The sequence below is a fragment of the Mytilus californianus genome, unplaced genomic scaffold, assembly GCF_021869535.1.
Source record: "Mytilus californianus isolate M0D057914Y unplaced genomic scaffold, xbMytCali1.0.p SCAF_17, whole genome shotgun sequence".
In the NCBI taxonomy this organism is placed as follows: Eukaryota; Metazoa; Mollusca; class Bivalvia; order Mytilida; family Mytilidae; genus Mytilus; species Mytilus californianus.
Window position 1 is genome coordinate 8,022,604 of NW_026262659.1, and position 18,309 is coordinate 8,040,912.

At 30.9% G+C, this 18,309-nt stretch overlaps 1 protein-coding gene across 2 annotated transcripts in view; it reads right to left on the minus strand.

Moving 5' to 3' along the window:
- Nucleotides 1-2,612: 2,612 nt before the first annotated feature.
- The window catches only part of LOC127726317 (uncharacterized), a 46,386-nt gene continuing 30,689 nt past the window's right edge, over nucleotides 2,613-18,309 (minus strand). The window contains exons 9-18 of one of the 2 annotated variants that reach the window (XM_052233640.1): nucleotides 17,922-18,044; nucleotides 16,528-16,763; nucleotides 16,076-16,093; nucleotides 13,247-13,371; nucleotides 12,220-12,367; nucleotides 11,063-11,257; nucleotides 7,837-7,904; nucleotides 6,977-7,077; nucleotides 6,468-6,597; nucleotides 2,613-5,871 (exon numbers count right to left, since the gene is read on the minus strand). In XM_052233640.1, coding sequence (XP_052089600.1) covers nucleotides 5,811-5,871; nucleotides 6,468-6,597; nucleotides 6,977-7,077; nucleotides 7,837-7,904; nucleotides 11,063-11,257; nucleotides 12,220-12,367; nucleotides 13,247-13,371; nucleotides 16,076-16,093; nucleotides 16,528-16,763; nucleotides 17,922-18,044 — 1,205 coding nt within the window. In that variant the 3' untranslated portion in view covers nucleotides 2,613-5,810. The remainder of the gene's footprint in view (nucleotides 5,872-6,467; nucleotides 6,598-6,976; nucleotides 7,078-7,836; nucleotides 7,905-11,062; nucleotides 11,258-12,219; nucleotides 12,368-13,246; nucleotides 13,372-16,075; nucleotides 16,094-16,527; nucleotides 16,764-17,921; nucleotides 18,045-18,309) is intronic. The other variant, XM_052233641.1, reaches the window with a different exon arrangement.

The following is an 18,309-nucleotide window of genomic DNA, read 5'->3' on the forward strand; positions in this document are numbered from 1 at the left end:
AAAAACAGTTTTAATGAAAAGTATCAATTTCTAAATTCTGTAACCAATTATTTTAAGTCCTTAATAGGTAAAGGTGGAAAATCAATAGGAATCATGACCACTTATGACATGAAACTAGCATTCCAAACAATAAAAGTCCTTAAGAGTCAAATTCTTTATTTTAATCAATTGAAAAAATGTATTTGTGTATTTTAACAATAGGTTGCAAGCTATATTGTGCTAAGTATACTCCACTAGTAATTACAAACTGATGGGAAATTTTATTGGTATAATAAAGATATCAGAAAAGTACTTAAAAGGTACAATTTGTGATTAGACTGTTTCAGACAAAATATAAATTCACACCTAAAGCTGAGTATTTTGTAACTAAAAATTTCATGATCGGTGGATATAATAAAAACTAAAGGTATCCTGATATAGGAAATGACTGCACGGTAGATACATGTATGAAATACCTTACACAGTTAAACACAATATAAATTTCCAGACCAAGTATCAAAATTATTCCTAAAAACGGAAGCTGAGAATAATGTAACAATATACATTTATTTCCCATGCCGGAGGGAGATATGAAGATTTGTTCACCCAAAAATATTCATATTTCATGAGGGCTCTGCCCGAGGGAAATATGATTTTTCGAGGGTGAGCAAATCTTCATATCTCCCGAGGCAAAGGGAAATGAATGTTTTATTCCACTGCCTATGCTTTGTTTACTATCAATACATTAAATATTATTTAGCATACATTTTTTTTTCTTATCCGCTTGTTTTTGTAAGTCAAACTAAACACGACATACCCATTGATAAACAGTAAGGATCAAAATTTAATTATAAGTCTTTTTGTTTTATTGTCTGAAATAAATTTGAACATGATAATGATTTTTGCTATCGCTATTTTAAGAAGAATAAGAAGTTCAAAACGTTATGTACATTAACCGCGCGTAAAGTCGCACGAAGTAATCCCGACATTTGAGAGGGGAATATGATCCTCAAAATGGAATATGAAGATTTGTTCAATGACACGTGGGATAGTCTCAACCAATCAAATATTGATTAAACTATCAATATGTTTAAACAGTGGAATAAAACAAATTCCATGTTTAGTAGGTTTAATATAAAACAAAATCAGACATGACTGCCCTGCAAATATGAAATGAAAAATATGGTTGGAAAGACAAATTAATGTCCATTGCAGTACACCTTCAGCAAAACGAGTGAGAGAATACAAGATCAAAGGATTTTAAAATACCAAATACATTTTTCAATTTTGAGTTTAGTGTTAAGTGTTCCATAAAAAATACCTATATCATTATCTTGTTTTCCAACAATGAAATTTACAAAATATTTGCAATACCTTGCGATACAATATACACTTATTTTTATGCACTTTTAAGACAATTTTATTTGAGTCAATATGTAACCAGATGTAAGCTCAACCCCTACCTATCGTGATTTTCGGACGGGATCAAAATTCTATTTCCTTCCATCCACATCAATTTTTAATAACCCCTTTAGCAGAAAGTCCAGGTGTGCTGGGATTGACAAATCTCACAACAAGGTAAACTTTATATATTATTGTTTGTTAGCTAGATGAGAATAAAACTTAGCCCTTCCTTTTCTGTAAAACTGGGTGATAATGCTGCATACAAATTTGTTTCTAAATGCTTTTTTTAAAACAAAATTTTGGATTAGGACAAAGTTTAAACTAGTGTCTTTCTTGCCCCCATTGACAGGGAACTCCCGGTCATGAGTGTCATAGTTGGACTTAAAAACATTCGATAATTACAGGCTAGATAGAATTTACATACAGTGGGTTACAACATTATTATCCTGGTATACTGGCATAACATCCTGCAGGAATATTGAGACAAAATGTAAGTTTGCCCCTCAACTTTGATACAATAAAGTTGTGACATAGCTCTTACTAATTAGATAATCAGGCATATATAGATGTACAGATAACTGTGTTATATATCATAACCATCATACAATTGTTTGTTACCATGTAATTGGTTACTAAATATCAATACATAATATATCATTATACAGTTTGTATTTGAAAATTACAAAAAAAAATATTCTCCTGCTACATATAATACATTTCAACAGCATCTATAAACATCTAAAACAAATGTTTCTGATCAACTTAGACATAAATTTATGGACGGCAGTAATAGTAAACAAAATGTAAATTTACTAATTGTGCTTAAAAAAAGGTCCCTAATGTATTTGCCCTGTAACTTCTTTGATGGTCAATTCAATACAAGTGTTTTTGTAAAAATCATCTATAGGGCTAATTATATTTTTTAAACCATTTATCTGCATTAAATGAAAACTTTTGACTTGAAGTCTATCTCCATCTTTATATAAAGCCAAACAGGTAATTTTTCATTTTATTACATATAAGCTCATTTTAATATTTCTAAAATTGTTTATTTCAATAAAAAATATTTCATTTGGTAATTATTTTACAATAAATTATCGATATTAATAAAACTAACCATTGAATTTTTTAACTACCTTTTATTTTGTTTCATATATAATCTATAATCAATCATTATAAAAACATTTCATGAGACAAATATCTTTGTAACTTATAACCGAGTATATCTTTTTTTCAACACAAATGTGGTAACCACAGGCAAATTATTGAAGTCACAGCCAAGGTTTGATGGATGTACACATCAAATTCATAACAATGAAAATTATTCTCCAATTCTTACCCGAAATTACATTTTCCCTGAAGGCTAGATATTTTTTTAATCCATTGATGTTTACTTGAAGTCATTATTTCAGAGGACAGAATTCAATTATGATATCAACTTTTTTTGCTTTCTGATTAAGCTATTGTTACATCTTGAATCAAAGTGCTTGTTACCACTGAAGGGTAAAGATTCCCTTAATTTATCAGTGTGAAGTCAAATTAAGTATTGCATTGTATAAAGCATTGGTTGTAGTTGATTCAAATACAATTCTGGACAAAGCAAGATAACTCCAATTTTTAAAGATGACTTTAACAATGACATCACTGACATTTTTAGATCAGATATTGGATTCCTGCACCTTGCAAAAGTTATGTAATTTTCTTGACAAGTATAACATCAATTTGTGACTCAAATATCTGAGTGTTTATTTAATTGATAAATTTCTGGAAATTTTCATGGATGGGATGTATAGAATGTTATGATCGATGCACTATATTTTGTGTATCTCAAAAATAGTGATAAACCTTTGAAGATTTAGATATCAAGTCTGTAACATAGGGTTTTGATTGCATTTCATGCAATCTTTACCCAAAAATGGCAACCATGCTTGATGATGTCCAACAGAAAGAACATCTTTTTAAAAATCATTTAAAAAGAAAGAAAGTTTGCCTACATACTGTCTAAAAATTATAAGAGAAACAGATTCCAACACCCTATCACATGCGATAAAGTATTTCTACACTCTTGACATGGCGTTGTTAGTTCGTCATCTACCTAAGAGTTTGAATATACCTTTGGTATCTTTCACCTCTCTCTCTCTCTCTCTCTCTCAAATCTTAAATGTCTAAATGCTTAAGAAAGCCTCACTTTTTTAATTTGAAAATTTTACATTATCAAGAGAATATCATATTAAATCTGATACAGGGGTAGAATCTATACTTCAAGAGTAAAGATAATCCCTTTTCAAATTTTCCTAGTATTCTATACAAATTTGTAAATTTTCAAAAAATACTTTGAACTCATTTTTTACTCCAGCAAACAGTAAAGTATATTTTAACACATATAAATTTTCATAACAGTAACACTATATTTAAAATAAAAAAGATGTACCATACCAAACATGCTACAACATCAATTACACATTGGAAAGATGAAAATGAAAGCTGTCACACAGGTGTAAATTTACTAAAAATTTGTACAGGTTCCGCGGAACCCAGTGTCTCGCCTACTTTTGCTGTTAATCGCAGGCTCAACAAAAATGAGATGAGGAAAAAATTTAATAAAAATGTTCCTCTCGATACAATTTTTTTATTGTAAGAAGCTTCTGTCCAAGTTTAGTAAAAATCCAGGATAGTTTATGAATCTAATAAATGTTTTAAAACTTTAACTGCAGACTGTATGTAATGTTAACTGGAAGAAAAACTAAGTCCATTTATAAGTAATATACGGAAAAACAGGAATTTTTTTTTTACAAAATTTCCTTCTATATACTAGCTTTTGATCATAAACAAGCTTTTGTCCATGTTTGGTACAAATCCAGGATAGTTTAAGAAAGTTATTAAAATTTTAAAAACTTTAACCACAGAGTGAATGTAATGTTTCCTAGCAGAAAAACTAAGTCCATTTATAAGTAAAATATGGAAAAACAGTATTTTTTTTTTTAAATTTACTTCTGGATACTATCTTATGATCATAAACAAGCTTCTGTCCAAGTTTGGTAGAAATCCAGGATAGTTTGAGAAAGTTATTAAAATTTTAAAAACTTTAACCACAGAGTGAATGTAATGTTTCCTGGCAGAAAAACTAAGTCCATTTATAAGTAAAATACGGAAAAACAGGAATTTTTTTTTTACAAAATTTAATTCTGGATACTATCTTATGATCATAAACAAGCTTCTGTCCAAGTTTGGTAGAAATCCAGGATAGTTTGAGAAAGTTATTAAAATTTCAAAAACTTTAACCACAGAGTGAATATTTGTGGACGCCGCCGACGACAACGCCCACGGAATGTAGGATTGCTATGTCTCGCTTTTTCCACAAAAGTCGAAGGCTCAACAAAAAAACTATAAAAAGGGAAGACGCCCCCCTTCCCTCTTACGACCGTGCAAGACCCTCATGGGTAGTCAATGTCGTTAAAAACCACCCTCGTCGTTCCTTCTGGAAAATTTATGAGATGGAATTTAGCCTTTTAAATTCAATTTCACTTTGTTTCATTGGATATTTGATCTCACAGAATTTGAAAATTAATTGTCTTCTTTAAAAAAAAAAAAAAACAAAACAAAAAAACAATAAATAGTGTAAAAATTTAACAGATGAGTGTGGTAACTAGACATATCTGTCATTTTTCTCAATGAGTTATTGTCTGATTTACAAATATCCTACTTTGAAAACAAAAGAAGGAATGATACAACAGATAAATTTGGTCAGATTAGTTAAAACCTGAAATACTGCCAAAAGAAAAAAAGTAGCTTTTAGGGGTTTGTCCTGCATATACATCATTTACAAGATACATTGAATTTGACACATACTAAACTTTCTTTTTTAATGTAAATAGAATGTAGAAATAGTGTCCAGTTTAATGTTGTTTTTATGTGAAAAAGAATTATAATACATGCAAATGTAATGAATCAGGTACATCAATAATGAATGAGAAATATTGAGATCTTTTACTTAAATGGGAAGTTTGGCCCAATCCAAACCTCAGAGTACTCATCTTCAGAGGGAAATTCTAAATGATTAAAATTTATGGATATTGAAAAAAAAAACCATTTATATCAGTTAACTTGATATGAATACTCTACTCAACAGATTTTAAAAGATATGAAACAAACATATCTAAGCAATACTGCAAATTTTCTATTGACTTCCACATAATATAGTTTATGATATTGCTTAAAAATAACAAAAGGAAAAAATGTTCATACAATGATTCAGCTACCAATATTTTGAGTTACATAAAACTTAACAATGGTCAATATTTATAACATATACAGCACTTTACTATAAACAATATAACTTCACAATTTGTTTACAAAGTAATCCAGAAGCTACAACAAACAATGCAAAAAAAATCAAATTAAAATTACAAAAAACGTTTGACTAAAAACTATGTATTATTTCTGTGCTTTAAGCTTACTCGTAAGGCACCTTCATGGATTTCAGAAAATCTGAAAAGGAAATTTGACATGTAGTATTACTATTCAACAAGTCTTTGAACAAACACTGGACTGTGCACGATTTTCGATTAAAAAATAATCTTTACAATGGCACAGATGTTTAGCTGGCTAAACATAATTGTTGTGTACTTATCATTTTGTATACTTTTTAGGTAATAACATAATCAATCAATTCCACTATCATCTCCAATGAAAATGGTGGAATCTAAAGCTTTAAAAACTAAAATCAGGAAGAAACAATGTGAATGTCTTCCATTTATCAAAAGAAGAAAACCACTAAACAATGCGGTGTTTTTAAGTTCCTGTTTCCTGTCACATGTGTCAGGATTCATTATCCTTAAAATTAATGTATTCGGGACTGTTAAATACATGCATGGGACCAAAGGAAGGCACTTTAAAATCTTAACTATGGATGGGTGTCAAATACTTTTTTGTACAATCAAAATGCAAGTCAAATTCTAAAATTGCCTTTCTGATGGTATCCCATTTTTAACGTGCCTTCCCTGGGTACCATTTATGTTTTAATGGAACAGTCCTTTATATATTTAACTGAAATTTAATTTTATTACTAAAATCAGTTCACTCACCTGTATTCATTACGTCGTAAGTAATTCATCACAGCAGGTTTGAGTTTTGAGACGCCCCCTCTACTATGCGTTCCTCTTCCTGTTACTATAATTAAATACTGTTTCTGTCTCAATGGATTACTCTGTAGTTCTGAAATGTAGACAGTAAGTCACATTAAAACAAAATCTAACCATGGTCATTATTGGAAAAAGGTTTTGTATGGACCTTTGTCACTATTTAACATGGGTATGTAATATTTTCTCCATAACATGTCATTGCTTATAACACATAAAATGTAGGACAAAGTGGCTAAATAATTCTTATATTTACTATTTTAAAAATCTTGTTGCTTGGCAAAATATGACACATGTGTGACTTGTTGTTACTCAAATCTAGCCCTGGACTTAAAAAACTTTAATGAGAGATTTGACAATAGATGTATGAAAATCTATCTTCCCTAGCACTATTGAATGAGCGCATAATATACTTTTATATATAGTGTAATAGTATTTTAAATACATTTCCTTACCAAATTGTTTATTAGGTAGTATTTTTTCTAGAGCTGCTACAGCTTCATCTACATGTAAACCGTGCAAGTCAAGGGTTGAATTCTTCTCCAACATATCAATTCTACAATGAAATTTGTAAACCGTGCAAGGATATGGTGTAAAATCAAGACAATTACTGACCAGTTTCATGTCCTGGTGAAGGAAGATCATTAGAGATTGTCTGAAGTAATATTTATTTGTTTGTTTGTCCTTTATAAGTTTCTTTTAATAGGAAATTTACATACCTGGTCAAAAATATAAAAATTCATTTGTACTTGCTACAAAACAGTTTTATCAGCTTTTTCTATGTAAATGTACATATATCAAATACCACAAACAGCCCAAATCAAATATTCATAGGAAACTCTTATAGCACATCAAAATTTCTCTTTAAACCAAAAATTTGGAGGGTTTGTGCTTTTAGTTATATATTCAATGGTGGAACTTGAATACCGTTGTATATTTCCAGTTTCTATATATATTTTTATAAAAATGTAGGCAATGGGGGCACAGAGTAGTAAAATTACATGAAACCATCTAACATCTACGTCATTTGGTCTCTGGTGTATAGTTGTTTCATTGGCAATCATACCACATCTTCTTATTTTAATATTATTGAAAGGAAGAAATTGCAATAGTATTTCTAACCTTTCATTCCTTGTCAAACTTTCAATTCAAAATAACCTACAACTGTACTTATTATAAATCAATTTCAGGAAAAATCCATATAAACAGGATTCATAAGATATCCTTGAATGAAGGACTTTAAAACCTAAGATTGTGTAAGTCCATACCTATAAGATTAATAGTCCCTTTTTGAAAGGACATGGTAAAGACTTACCTAGTAGATAAGATCTGTTCTGATGCTCTCATATTAGCATCTTTTATCTTCTGTGTATGGAGATGTCCCTACAATAAAATTGAGAATGGAAATGGGGAATGTATCAAAGAGACAACAACCCGACCATAGAACAGACAACAGCAGAAGGTCACCAACAGGTCTTCAATGCAGCGAGAAATTCCCGCACCCGGAGGCGTCCTACAGCTGGCCCCTAAACAAATATATATACTAGTTCAGTGATAATGAACGCCATACTAAACTCCAAATTGTACACAAGAAACTAAAATTAAAAATAATACAAGACTGACAAAGGCTAGAGGCTCCTGACTTGGGACAGGCGCAAAAATGCGGCGGGGTTAAACATGTTTATGAGATCTCAACCCTCCCCCTATACCTCTAGCCAATGTAGAAAAGTAAACGCATAACAATACGCACATTAAAATTCAGTTCAAGAGAAGTCCAAGTCTGATGTCAGATACATATAAAGTTACAATATATCTGTCTGCACAGACAATAATTACCAGTATCTATAAAAACAGCAAAGTCTTTATTCAAAGACTTCATGCCTTTAGAACATAATTTTTGTTGTTGTTGAACATTAAAAATCTCCCATAACAATGTAATCCACAATAAAATGCTCCGCAGGGCGCAGCTTGATACGACCGCAGAGGTCGAACCCTGAACAGTTGGGGCAAGTATGGACACAACATTCAAGCTTGATACAGCTCTGAATTTGGATTGTGATTAAATATTTGACACAGCATAGGTTTCTGACACAGAATGAATGTGGTCTAAGAACTTAAAAATTTTAAATTGGACATTCACCTATTATGGTCCAATATCCAAAATCTAAATACATGGTTAGATTCAGCATATCAAAGAACCCCAAGAATTCAATTTTTGATGAAATCAAACAAAGTTTAATGTTGGACCCCGATTTGGACCAACTTGAAAACTGGGCCCATAATCAAAAATCTAAATACATGTTTAGATTCAGCATATCAAAGAACCCTAAAAATTCAATTTTTGTTAAAATCAAACTAAGTTTAATTTTGGACCCTTTGGACCTTAATGTAGACCAATTTGAAAACGGAACCAAAAATTAAGAATCTAAATACACGGTTAGATTCGGCATATCAAAGAACCCCAATAATTCAATTTTTGATGAAATCAAACAAAGTTAAATTTTGGACCCTTTTGACCTCAATGTGGACAAAGTTGATAACAGGGCCCAAAAATCAAAAATCTAAATACATGGTTAGATTCAGCATATCAAAGAACCCCATATATTCAATTTTTGTTGAAATCAAACAAAGTTTAATTTTGGACCCCGATTTGGACCAACTTGAAAACTGGGCCCATAATCAAAAATCTAAATACATGTTTAGATTCAGCATATCAAAGAACCCTAAAAATTCAATTTTTGTTAAAATCAAACTAAGTTTAATTTTGGACCCTTTGGACCTTAATGTAGACCAATTTGAAAACGGAACCAAAAATTAAGAATCTAAATACACGGTTAGACTCAGCATATCAAAGAACCCCAATAATTCAATTTTTGATGAAATCAAACAAAGTTAAATTTTGGACCCTTTGGACCTCAATGTGGACCAATTTAAAAATGGAGCCCAAAACCAAAAACTTAATACACGGTTAGATTCAGCATATTAAAGAACCCCAAGAATTCAAGAATAAAACCCCATTGAAATTGATCAAGAAATAAGCAATTTATACGAAGTATCTTCTTTTGCACAATACTGTGCAATTGAATATTTCTTGCTATTGCGCAATACTGTACAATTGACAATTTCTTGCTATTGCGCAATATTGTGCTATTGGATATTTCTTGCTATTGCGCAATACTGTGCAATTGAAGATTTCTTGCTATTGCGCAATACTGTGCAATTGAAGATTTCTTGCTATTGTGCAATACTGTGCAATTGAAAATTTCTTGCTATTGCACAATACTTATTAGATAATAATTTACACATCCTGTTTGGTGTGTATCTCCTACCATATCATTATTATTTGCTTTTAAATATTAATCAGAAATAACCAACTTAAAATGGAAAATTTTAAAAGAAAAAAAAAAGGAAAAAAAGAAAAAAAAAGAAAAAAATAAAATCCCCCCCCAAATTTTTTGAACCCCCTTATGATTCATCACCCCCAAACTCAATCCCAGCCTTCCCTTTGTGGTATGGTACCTTGCAGTACAATTTCAGAGAGATCCATACACTTGAACACAAGTTATTGTCTGGAAACTAGAAAAATGCTTATTTTTGGCCCCTTTTTGGCCCCCAATTCCTAAATGTTTCGGGCAATTACCCCCAAACTCAATTCCAGCTTTCCCTTTGTGATATGGAACCTTGTAGTACAATTTCAGAAATATCCAAACACTTACACACAAGTTATTGTCATGAAACTAGAAAAATGCTTGTTTTTTGCCCCTTTTTTGGCCCCTAATTCCTAAAATTTTGAGGCAATTACCCCCAAAATCAATTACAGCCTTTCCTTTGTGATATGGAACCTTGTGGTACAATGTCAGAGAGATCCATACACTTACACACAAGTTATTGTCTGGAAGTTACAAAAATGCTTATTTTTGGCCCCTAATTCCTTAACTGTTGGTACCATAACCCCCAAAATCAATCCCAACCTTCCTTTCGTGGTATTGAACCTTATGGTAAAATTTCATGGAGATCCATTCACTTAAACTAAAGTTAGAGTGCGAAAACCAATGTGTCTTCGGACGACGACGACGCCAACATCATACCAATATACGACCAAAAAATTTTTAATTTTTGCGGTCTTATAAAAATTGGTACCTACAAACAAGCAGGATAGTTGTCTCATTGGCAATCATACCACATCTTATTTTTATATTGATTGCAGGGTTTGTTGCTCGTGCTGTGTGAATGCTGTCGAATGTGTCCCCGTGCTTGTAGTGTATGCCCTTATATTTTACAGTTATGGGTTTTTTGCTTGGGAGAGAGCTGTCTATTGATAGTTTTTATTGTTGCATTTTTTCTATTTCTGTAAATTTAAATTTCCACTTTATTTGAACTTTGGTGGATAGTTGTCTCATTGGCAATCATACCACATCTCCTTATTTTTATACAAACCCACACATTTTTTTTGAAACATATTATTTAAGAAAATTGCCACCTTCAATAAAATATCTTTTCACCTTTTCTTATATAAAAGATTTGCCTTGAAAACTAAGTACCTGTTCTGAATAAAATGAAGCAACTTGTCTCATTCCCCTCCTGTGGGCCTCTTGTGCCTTCTGGAAACATTCATGCCTGAGTCTGTAATGAAGATTAGCTTCCCCACGGAACTCTTCATAATCCACTGAAGCATTGACAGTTTTTGCATCCTTGATCACTTTTGGTACATGTACTGCATGTAAGCAAGAATCAAGCTGGAAAGGAAAAACAAGGATATATAGCGGACATGAAATCTATCACGAAATATGTTCAATTCTAGAACTAGGCAAAATGATTACACTGACTAAAACTACAGCATGTATACAGTAATTAATCATGCATTTTGTTAAAGTTCAACTTGACAAACAAGAATATCACCACATATGATTTTGAAAGAAAATCCCTTAAGGAAGTTTCCAATCAAAAATGAACAAAATTAGTTCAGCAGTTTCAGTGTATGTTAATTGTATGACATTTTACAATTAGATGAACATTAAATTACATCCATACATTCAGGATTAGCAGCATCGAAAATCATTTTTTCTCGAAAAATGGATTTTCGATGCTGCTAATCCTGAATGTATGGATGTAATTTAATGTTTATCTAATTGTAAAATGTTATACAATTAACACACAATGGCAAATACTTCATGCAAATAGATTTACCAAAATTTAAAAGATAGGCTGTACAAATTTTTTTTTTTTTTTTTTTTTTTATGAATCTGATGGAGCGAAATTATTTTTAGGTGTCTGATATTGAAATTTACAATATAAGCAACATAACTAAGATTCAAAGGTATCCTTGTTTGGCATTTATGCATGTATCACTTAAATTATATATTTTTTTATATGAGAGTTGCAGTTACTGCAGAATCCTTCCTGCTTTAAGCAAATTCAAAATTAAACACATTGTTTTGAGACGAAATTGTATGCAAACTACTAAAAAATTTCAATTTGATTTGCACTGGAATTATTCTTTTAAAACTAACATCCAGAAATTTTCTGGGCTAAACAAATTTCAGAGCAAACATAAAACAAAACAGAAATTTGGAGTGGCGATTTTGACAAGCAAGACATTATTTTGGTGTGGCCAATAGGAAAGTGAAACTTTAGATGCCATTCCTTTAACTTCTTTAAAGTCGAAACAAATATATTTCAAATGGTGATAAGTACAAACCATCTCTTGTAAACTTTGTTGTTTAGCTGCCTCTATCAAATGTTTCTCATAGTTTTCCTCAGCTGCCTTTGACATCACAGTCTTTGGGGTTCCAGCATTGCATGCCAGGGAGCCCTGTACAGCCTTAATGGTATCTTCTAGAATAAAGCTAAAACGGGAAAACATAAACTGCAGAGTGCATAGCATTTCCAAAACATTAACAGTAATAGTTGTAATATTTCTACCAAATCTGATGTAGATCACATTGACATTCTGCCTTCATATTGCCATAAATAAAATTTACTGGAACATATTTATGACACGACATATACCTTGTGCTTATTTTTTTTTACTTTCTATTAGATCATGATTTTTACAAAGCCATAAATAAAATTTACGGAAACATATTTTATATGACATGACATATACTTTGTGCTAAAACCTTTTTACTTTCTATTAAATTATGATTTATACATTGATAGGTATTCTATGGTAATATTGTTCATTTGCTCAATTTCTTTACATTCAAGACCAAGGGAATTGGATTACTACTTAATATTTCTGTACACAGTGGTCTATTTGAGCATGAAACAGAACCACTGTCCACTCTACGATTCTTTAAGTGCATATATACCAAATCAGGAACCTGTAATTGAGTTGTTGTCGTTGGTAGCTGTCTGCCATATTTTTGTTTGTTTATTGTTTTAGCATAAATCAGGCAGTTGGTGGTCTTGTTTGAATTAATACACATAATATCATGCAGGGGACTTTTATAGCTGACTATATGATATTGGTTTTGCTCATTGTTGAATGCTGTACAGTGACCAATAGTTGCTTTAAACATCCATGTCTGTTGGTCCCTAGTGGACAATTCTCTCATTGAAAATTTACGTCCATGTTAAACAGTTCTGAGTAAGTGGCTTTAGTTCAAGTAGATGTTTGATAGATACTAAGCTACCTAAACTTTCCCTTTCACTTTGCTACATAGACTTGGCTGGATGACATATGCCAGAATAGCAGTACAGTTTAACATGTTTCTTTCACTTACCAGTTAGCCTGAAAAATATCATCTAACACAGTGGTGTCTATTCCTGGGAATACATAATACAGTTTCTGTTGTTTTAACCGTGTAGACAAAGCAGAAAATGATCCAGATTGTTGTAGAGTTTCTACCTGCTCAATAGAAGATTGACATTTAATTGGATAGAATGTGCAATGGTTACCTGCATCATTTATTTAGGTTGTGTAGGAACTTAAATATATATCTATTAAGAAAAACATTGAATTTATTTTGTATACCCACTAATAGTGAAGTAGTTACTGTAAATTCAGAAATTATTTCGATGTTTCTATTAATGCAAAAAATGTGACAGGGTTATAATCACAATAATTTAAACTCACATTTTGAAATTTTTTATATGATTTAATCAGGATTTTTCTCAATATCGCATAAATTAAAATTGCATTTTAGTCTAAAATGACAAAATCGCAATAATAAATGCACGCAAAAATGTCTGAATGTACAGTAGTTGTTTCCGTTTGTGGATCTTTTCAGAAGAATGTTTAATAAATTTTGGTTAAGTCAATTCACTGTAGTGCTAGATTTTTGTTTCAGAAATCTGAATCATGAATAGTATTTATACTTCAATGGATAAAATTCAATCTGGAAAAAAGTTGAGAATTTTGAAGATTAAATAAAATTTTGTATTAGTTTACTGATGTCAATAGAAGTATACTAATATAAATATACATGTGTTGTGAAATTGGAATGGTATTTGGATGAATTTCGGTTTACAATGAGGATTTATTATGTAAATATCATTTGTTCCATATAATTGAAGTTTGCAAATTTGTGTACTGGTATGAAGGATCTTAGAAACCGTAATTCAGCCTTGCTAACATTTATTAAAGTTTTCAGTTGAATTCAGCAGTGTTGATGTGTATCGTTAAACTGTCCATGTTTTGAGCAAGAGTTATCGGTTTTTCTGTAATACAGGATTTATTTCCCAGTTTGCTTATTGAAATATTGTAACTATGTGTGTATTAAAATAAGTTCTTGAATGTAATTTATGAACATGCATATTTGTCAGTGTGATGAAAGCATATACAAGATCTGTGAAAAGTAGGTAATTATGGGAAATGGTCTATGCTAACAATATTTTTCGTTTCTAATGTAAGCAAATTTGAAAGTTGAAATTGAACTGTCCAAGAGACCGGCTGTTTTTGTTATCACCTGTTTCATTTCACATTTGGCTTTATGAATTTAGTAAGGAGTTAAAATAAAGCTGTGTTTATCATTTATTTACACAACTTCCTGTATTATTAGTGTAAAAAGAAGGTGAATTCGGTTACACATTACATTTGAAGCTGTTGTTTACCAAGAAGCATTTTTAGCCCAACCAAGGCCTAAATTTTGAATTGTATTACTGTTACTGAAGCTTATATTTATTGAAAGTTGTTAATTTCGTGTAAACACTGCCATTATGCAGGTTCTTTGACTTGATTTTAATTGTGTGAATTAGTTGAATTGGAAAGGACTCTTTAAGTTCAATTTGCAACCTTTTCTTCTAATTTTGTAGTTTACATTTTACAATACATGTAATACAGCTACATCATAACATGAAGTGAAACATATCAACTGACATCAGTGGTTATGTAACCTTTAAGTAAAAATATCAATATCTTTACCAAGAATTAGCAAAAATACCAATATCCTGCCATTCTAAAGAACTAGCAGAAATACCAATATATCCTTACCAGTCTTAAGAACTAGCAAAAATACAAACATCTGTACTAGTCTAAAGAGTTAGCAAAAATACCAATATCTTTATCAGTCTAAAGAATTAGCAAAAATATCCTTACCAGTCTAAAGATTAGCAAAAATAACCTTACCAGTCTGAAGATTCGCAAAAATATCCTTACAAGTCTAAAGATTAGCAAAAATATCCTTACCAGTCTAAAGATTAGCAAAAGTATCCTTACCAGTCTGAAGATTAGCAAAATATCCTTACCAGTCTAAACATTTTGTAAAAATACCCCGTCTAGAAATAGCAAAAATATCCTGACCAGTCTAAAGAATTAGCAAAAATACTGTCCACAGATTAAGAGAAAAACAGATCTAATCAAAAACAGGAAGACAAAACTAGCGAAATAATAATGATTTTTCTCCTGAAATATCTTCATGCTGATACAAAGCACCAAATTATGAAGTGTCAGCCAGACTGCCACACAATATAAATCTTCAATCACTACTGTGAAAGTGCAGCAAGCAGAAATAAACAAAATTGAGAAGTCATATTCAAGTCATATACATGTATACAGCTGATTTTTGTGTGTTAAAAAGCAGTTAGATACATCACATATCTCTCGTACAACTAGATTAAAAGCAAAATCAACAGCCTAGAAGTAGAGTTAATGATGATCACTATTCAATTTTCAAAATATTCCAGAAGGAAAAAGTCTGTAAAATAGAAAGCCTTTATTCAGTAGATTTAGTTTATGTGAGGAAATTTAAGAGTAGGTCTATTACATTTTTTCATAAAATGCAAATTTAACATTTATGTTCATAAAATTGATATATATTATGTTACTTAAGAGTACATAAATGTACTGATACAAATCATATTTATTAAATATTTGTTTATATTCAAATTAACCAACCAATGTATCTATTATGATGATATTTTGGTGAAAGTTGCTTATGAAGAAATAAAACTGTACTTTTGACTGATTTTTGCTTTTAACCTACTGTAAAATATGAAATGCTGGCTTGTTCTGAATTCTTGGTACACTGTTGAAGCTGATCATTAATATAACAAGGTGACCTGATTTTAGCCAGAAGAAAAAAGAAAGCTTGCAAAAGCCAAAACATTAATACCTGTTCTGAATCACTTTCCTGTAACACAGCAATAAGCAGTTCTCTTTGAAACATTTCAAGATTTCAGCCATATGTCAATAATTATTGATCAAGAAACCAAAGTGTTTCTATAGGAGAGTAACAGGTAGCAGTTTCCATGATATACTTTACAAGATTGTTAATAACTTTGAGAGATTTTTCACAGAGGTGGTCTTCTAACAAAGCAGTTTATTTCAAATGAAACCTGCATGTCTATACCAAACTCTTAAAACTTTAAAAAAAAAAATTGTGATTACTCCAAGAAACAGACTTCTGATATTACAGATTTATCACAGAAAAATACTTCAAATCTTTCTCTATCTTATATTTTTTCTTTGTATTTGATAATGTATAAAATTTGTAAGAAAAAATTGTTCGTCATGAAAAATGATTATACATTTTTGATAAATAAAACTAACTTAAGAAAGCCTTACGAGTTCTTTCTTTTCTATTTCTTTTACTTGTTCTTCAACCATTATGTCTAAAAGGGAGACAACTTTGGGTCTTGGGGATGACAAGTTCAGTCCCCTATCGATGCTAAATCCAATAACTGGTGGAGGTGGTTTACTAAAGCTTTGTGGTGTTGAGTTGACCGGACCAGTCAGTCTGTTTTCATGGTGATTTATTTCACTATCCTCCTCTGCCTGTAACTGTCTGGCATAAGCTTCATCTACAGAAATTATAAGTACTCAGCATGAGAAAAAATTCTATGATAAATCATATCTCAGACTATGATTTTAATTTTGTACTTTCTTGCATCTCTTATCTAATCTTTTTTTTAATTTAAAGGTTCTAATTAAAGCCCTTAAGTAATGACTGATTAATGGCTACTAGATGTCCAGCAGACTTCCCAATATATCTGACAATCATGCTCTCTGTAAGACAAAATCTGGCCATTCACTGGTCTAAATGTTTGGTAAACAAAATAATGTCCCATATTGTGGAGTCAAAATCAACAACAACAAAAATGAGAAGTTTAAATATTGTTTTTACTGCAATCATCTTTTGATTAAACCTTAAAGTAAATATTTTATCTGCTTTGTCTGTAAAACTATCAATTTATACTGCAAAAAAACAGCAAAATTATTGGAAAATTAACAGTTTGTGTTGATTGCTTAATACTGACTATTAAGTTGAAATTAAAACAGTCAGAATTAAAAACATGCATATTCAAGACTAGATTATGATTCTCTAATGGTACTTTGCTTTATACTTGATAACTAAGACAGATTAATAATGTGCTACCTCAGAGGAAAAGACCCTCCAGGAGGGCATATGAAACATACTTTTTAAGTTCACTTTTATACAAAACAAAAACTTGTAATTCTAAGTAGTCCAGGCAAAGTATTCAGGGGAAATACATATACATTCTATTAAATCATAACACATATTTTAAATGTACATTCATACTTTGGTGGAGAGTTGTCTCATTGGCAATTATACCACATCTCCTTATTTCTATATGGATATTAACTACCAAAATTTTATATTTTCCAACATTATGAAATCCTGTACAAACTTTTTTCAAAGACATGTCTGTACACAGGTTTACAAGGCATTGCTGGTATCAATTTTCATATGAATTTCATAAAATTTGGACAATAAATGAAGATGTGAAAGTTGCTAAAAGACCGGATGGCCACAAGACCAGTATTTCCGTCACCTGCTACTGATTATGACGTGGGTGTAGCAGGGAACAAAATTTATTAACCATAACTTTGTAAAAAGTAAAGTTGTTATCTTAGGTACCTTTTTCTCAGCCTTTGTTCTTAAATCTTGAATCTTTAAGCTTGGTGAGCCTTATCAGACTCACATGTGTAATAATTACCTTCCATTAACTGTTGATCAGAATGAACTCTGACCTGTCCTTTACGTGATGCTGTCTTTATACAGGTGTACATTAACTTAGCTACATCTAATGTTACTGGGATAGCCAGATCATCTTCCTTATCTGAAAACATATCAAGTCAAAAATATCTCTCAAGAATAACAGAAACTATACCATGAATGCCAAATTCTTGTATTTTTCTACTCCATGATCTCTGTTTTATTTTCTAGCTTTCTTTTTCTAAATGACTAACTTTATAATAAAACAATATGATTTACTCATAACATTTTTAAAATAGTGGCAATTAAGCATCTGCCATAATTAAAAGACCATACAGTGACTTCTGAATGTCCATTATTTTGTAAAAATATGTTGATGGATTGCTGTC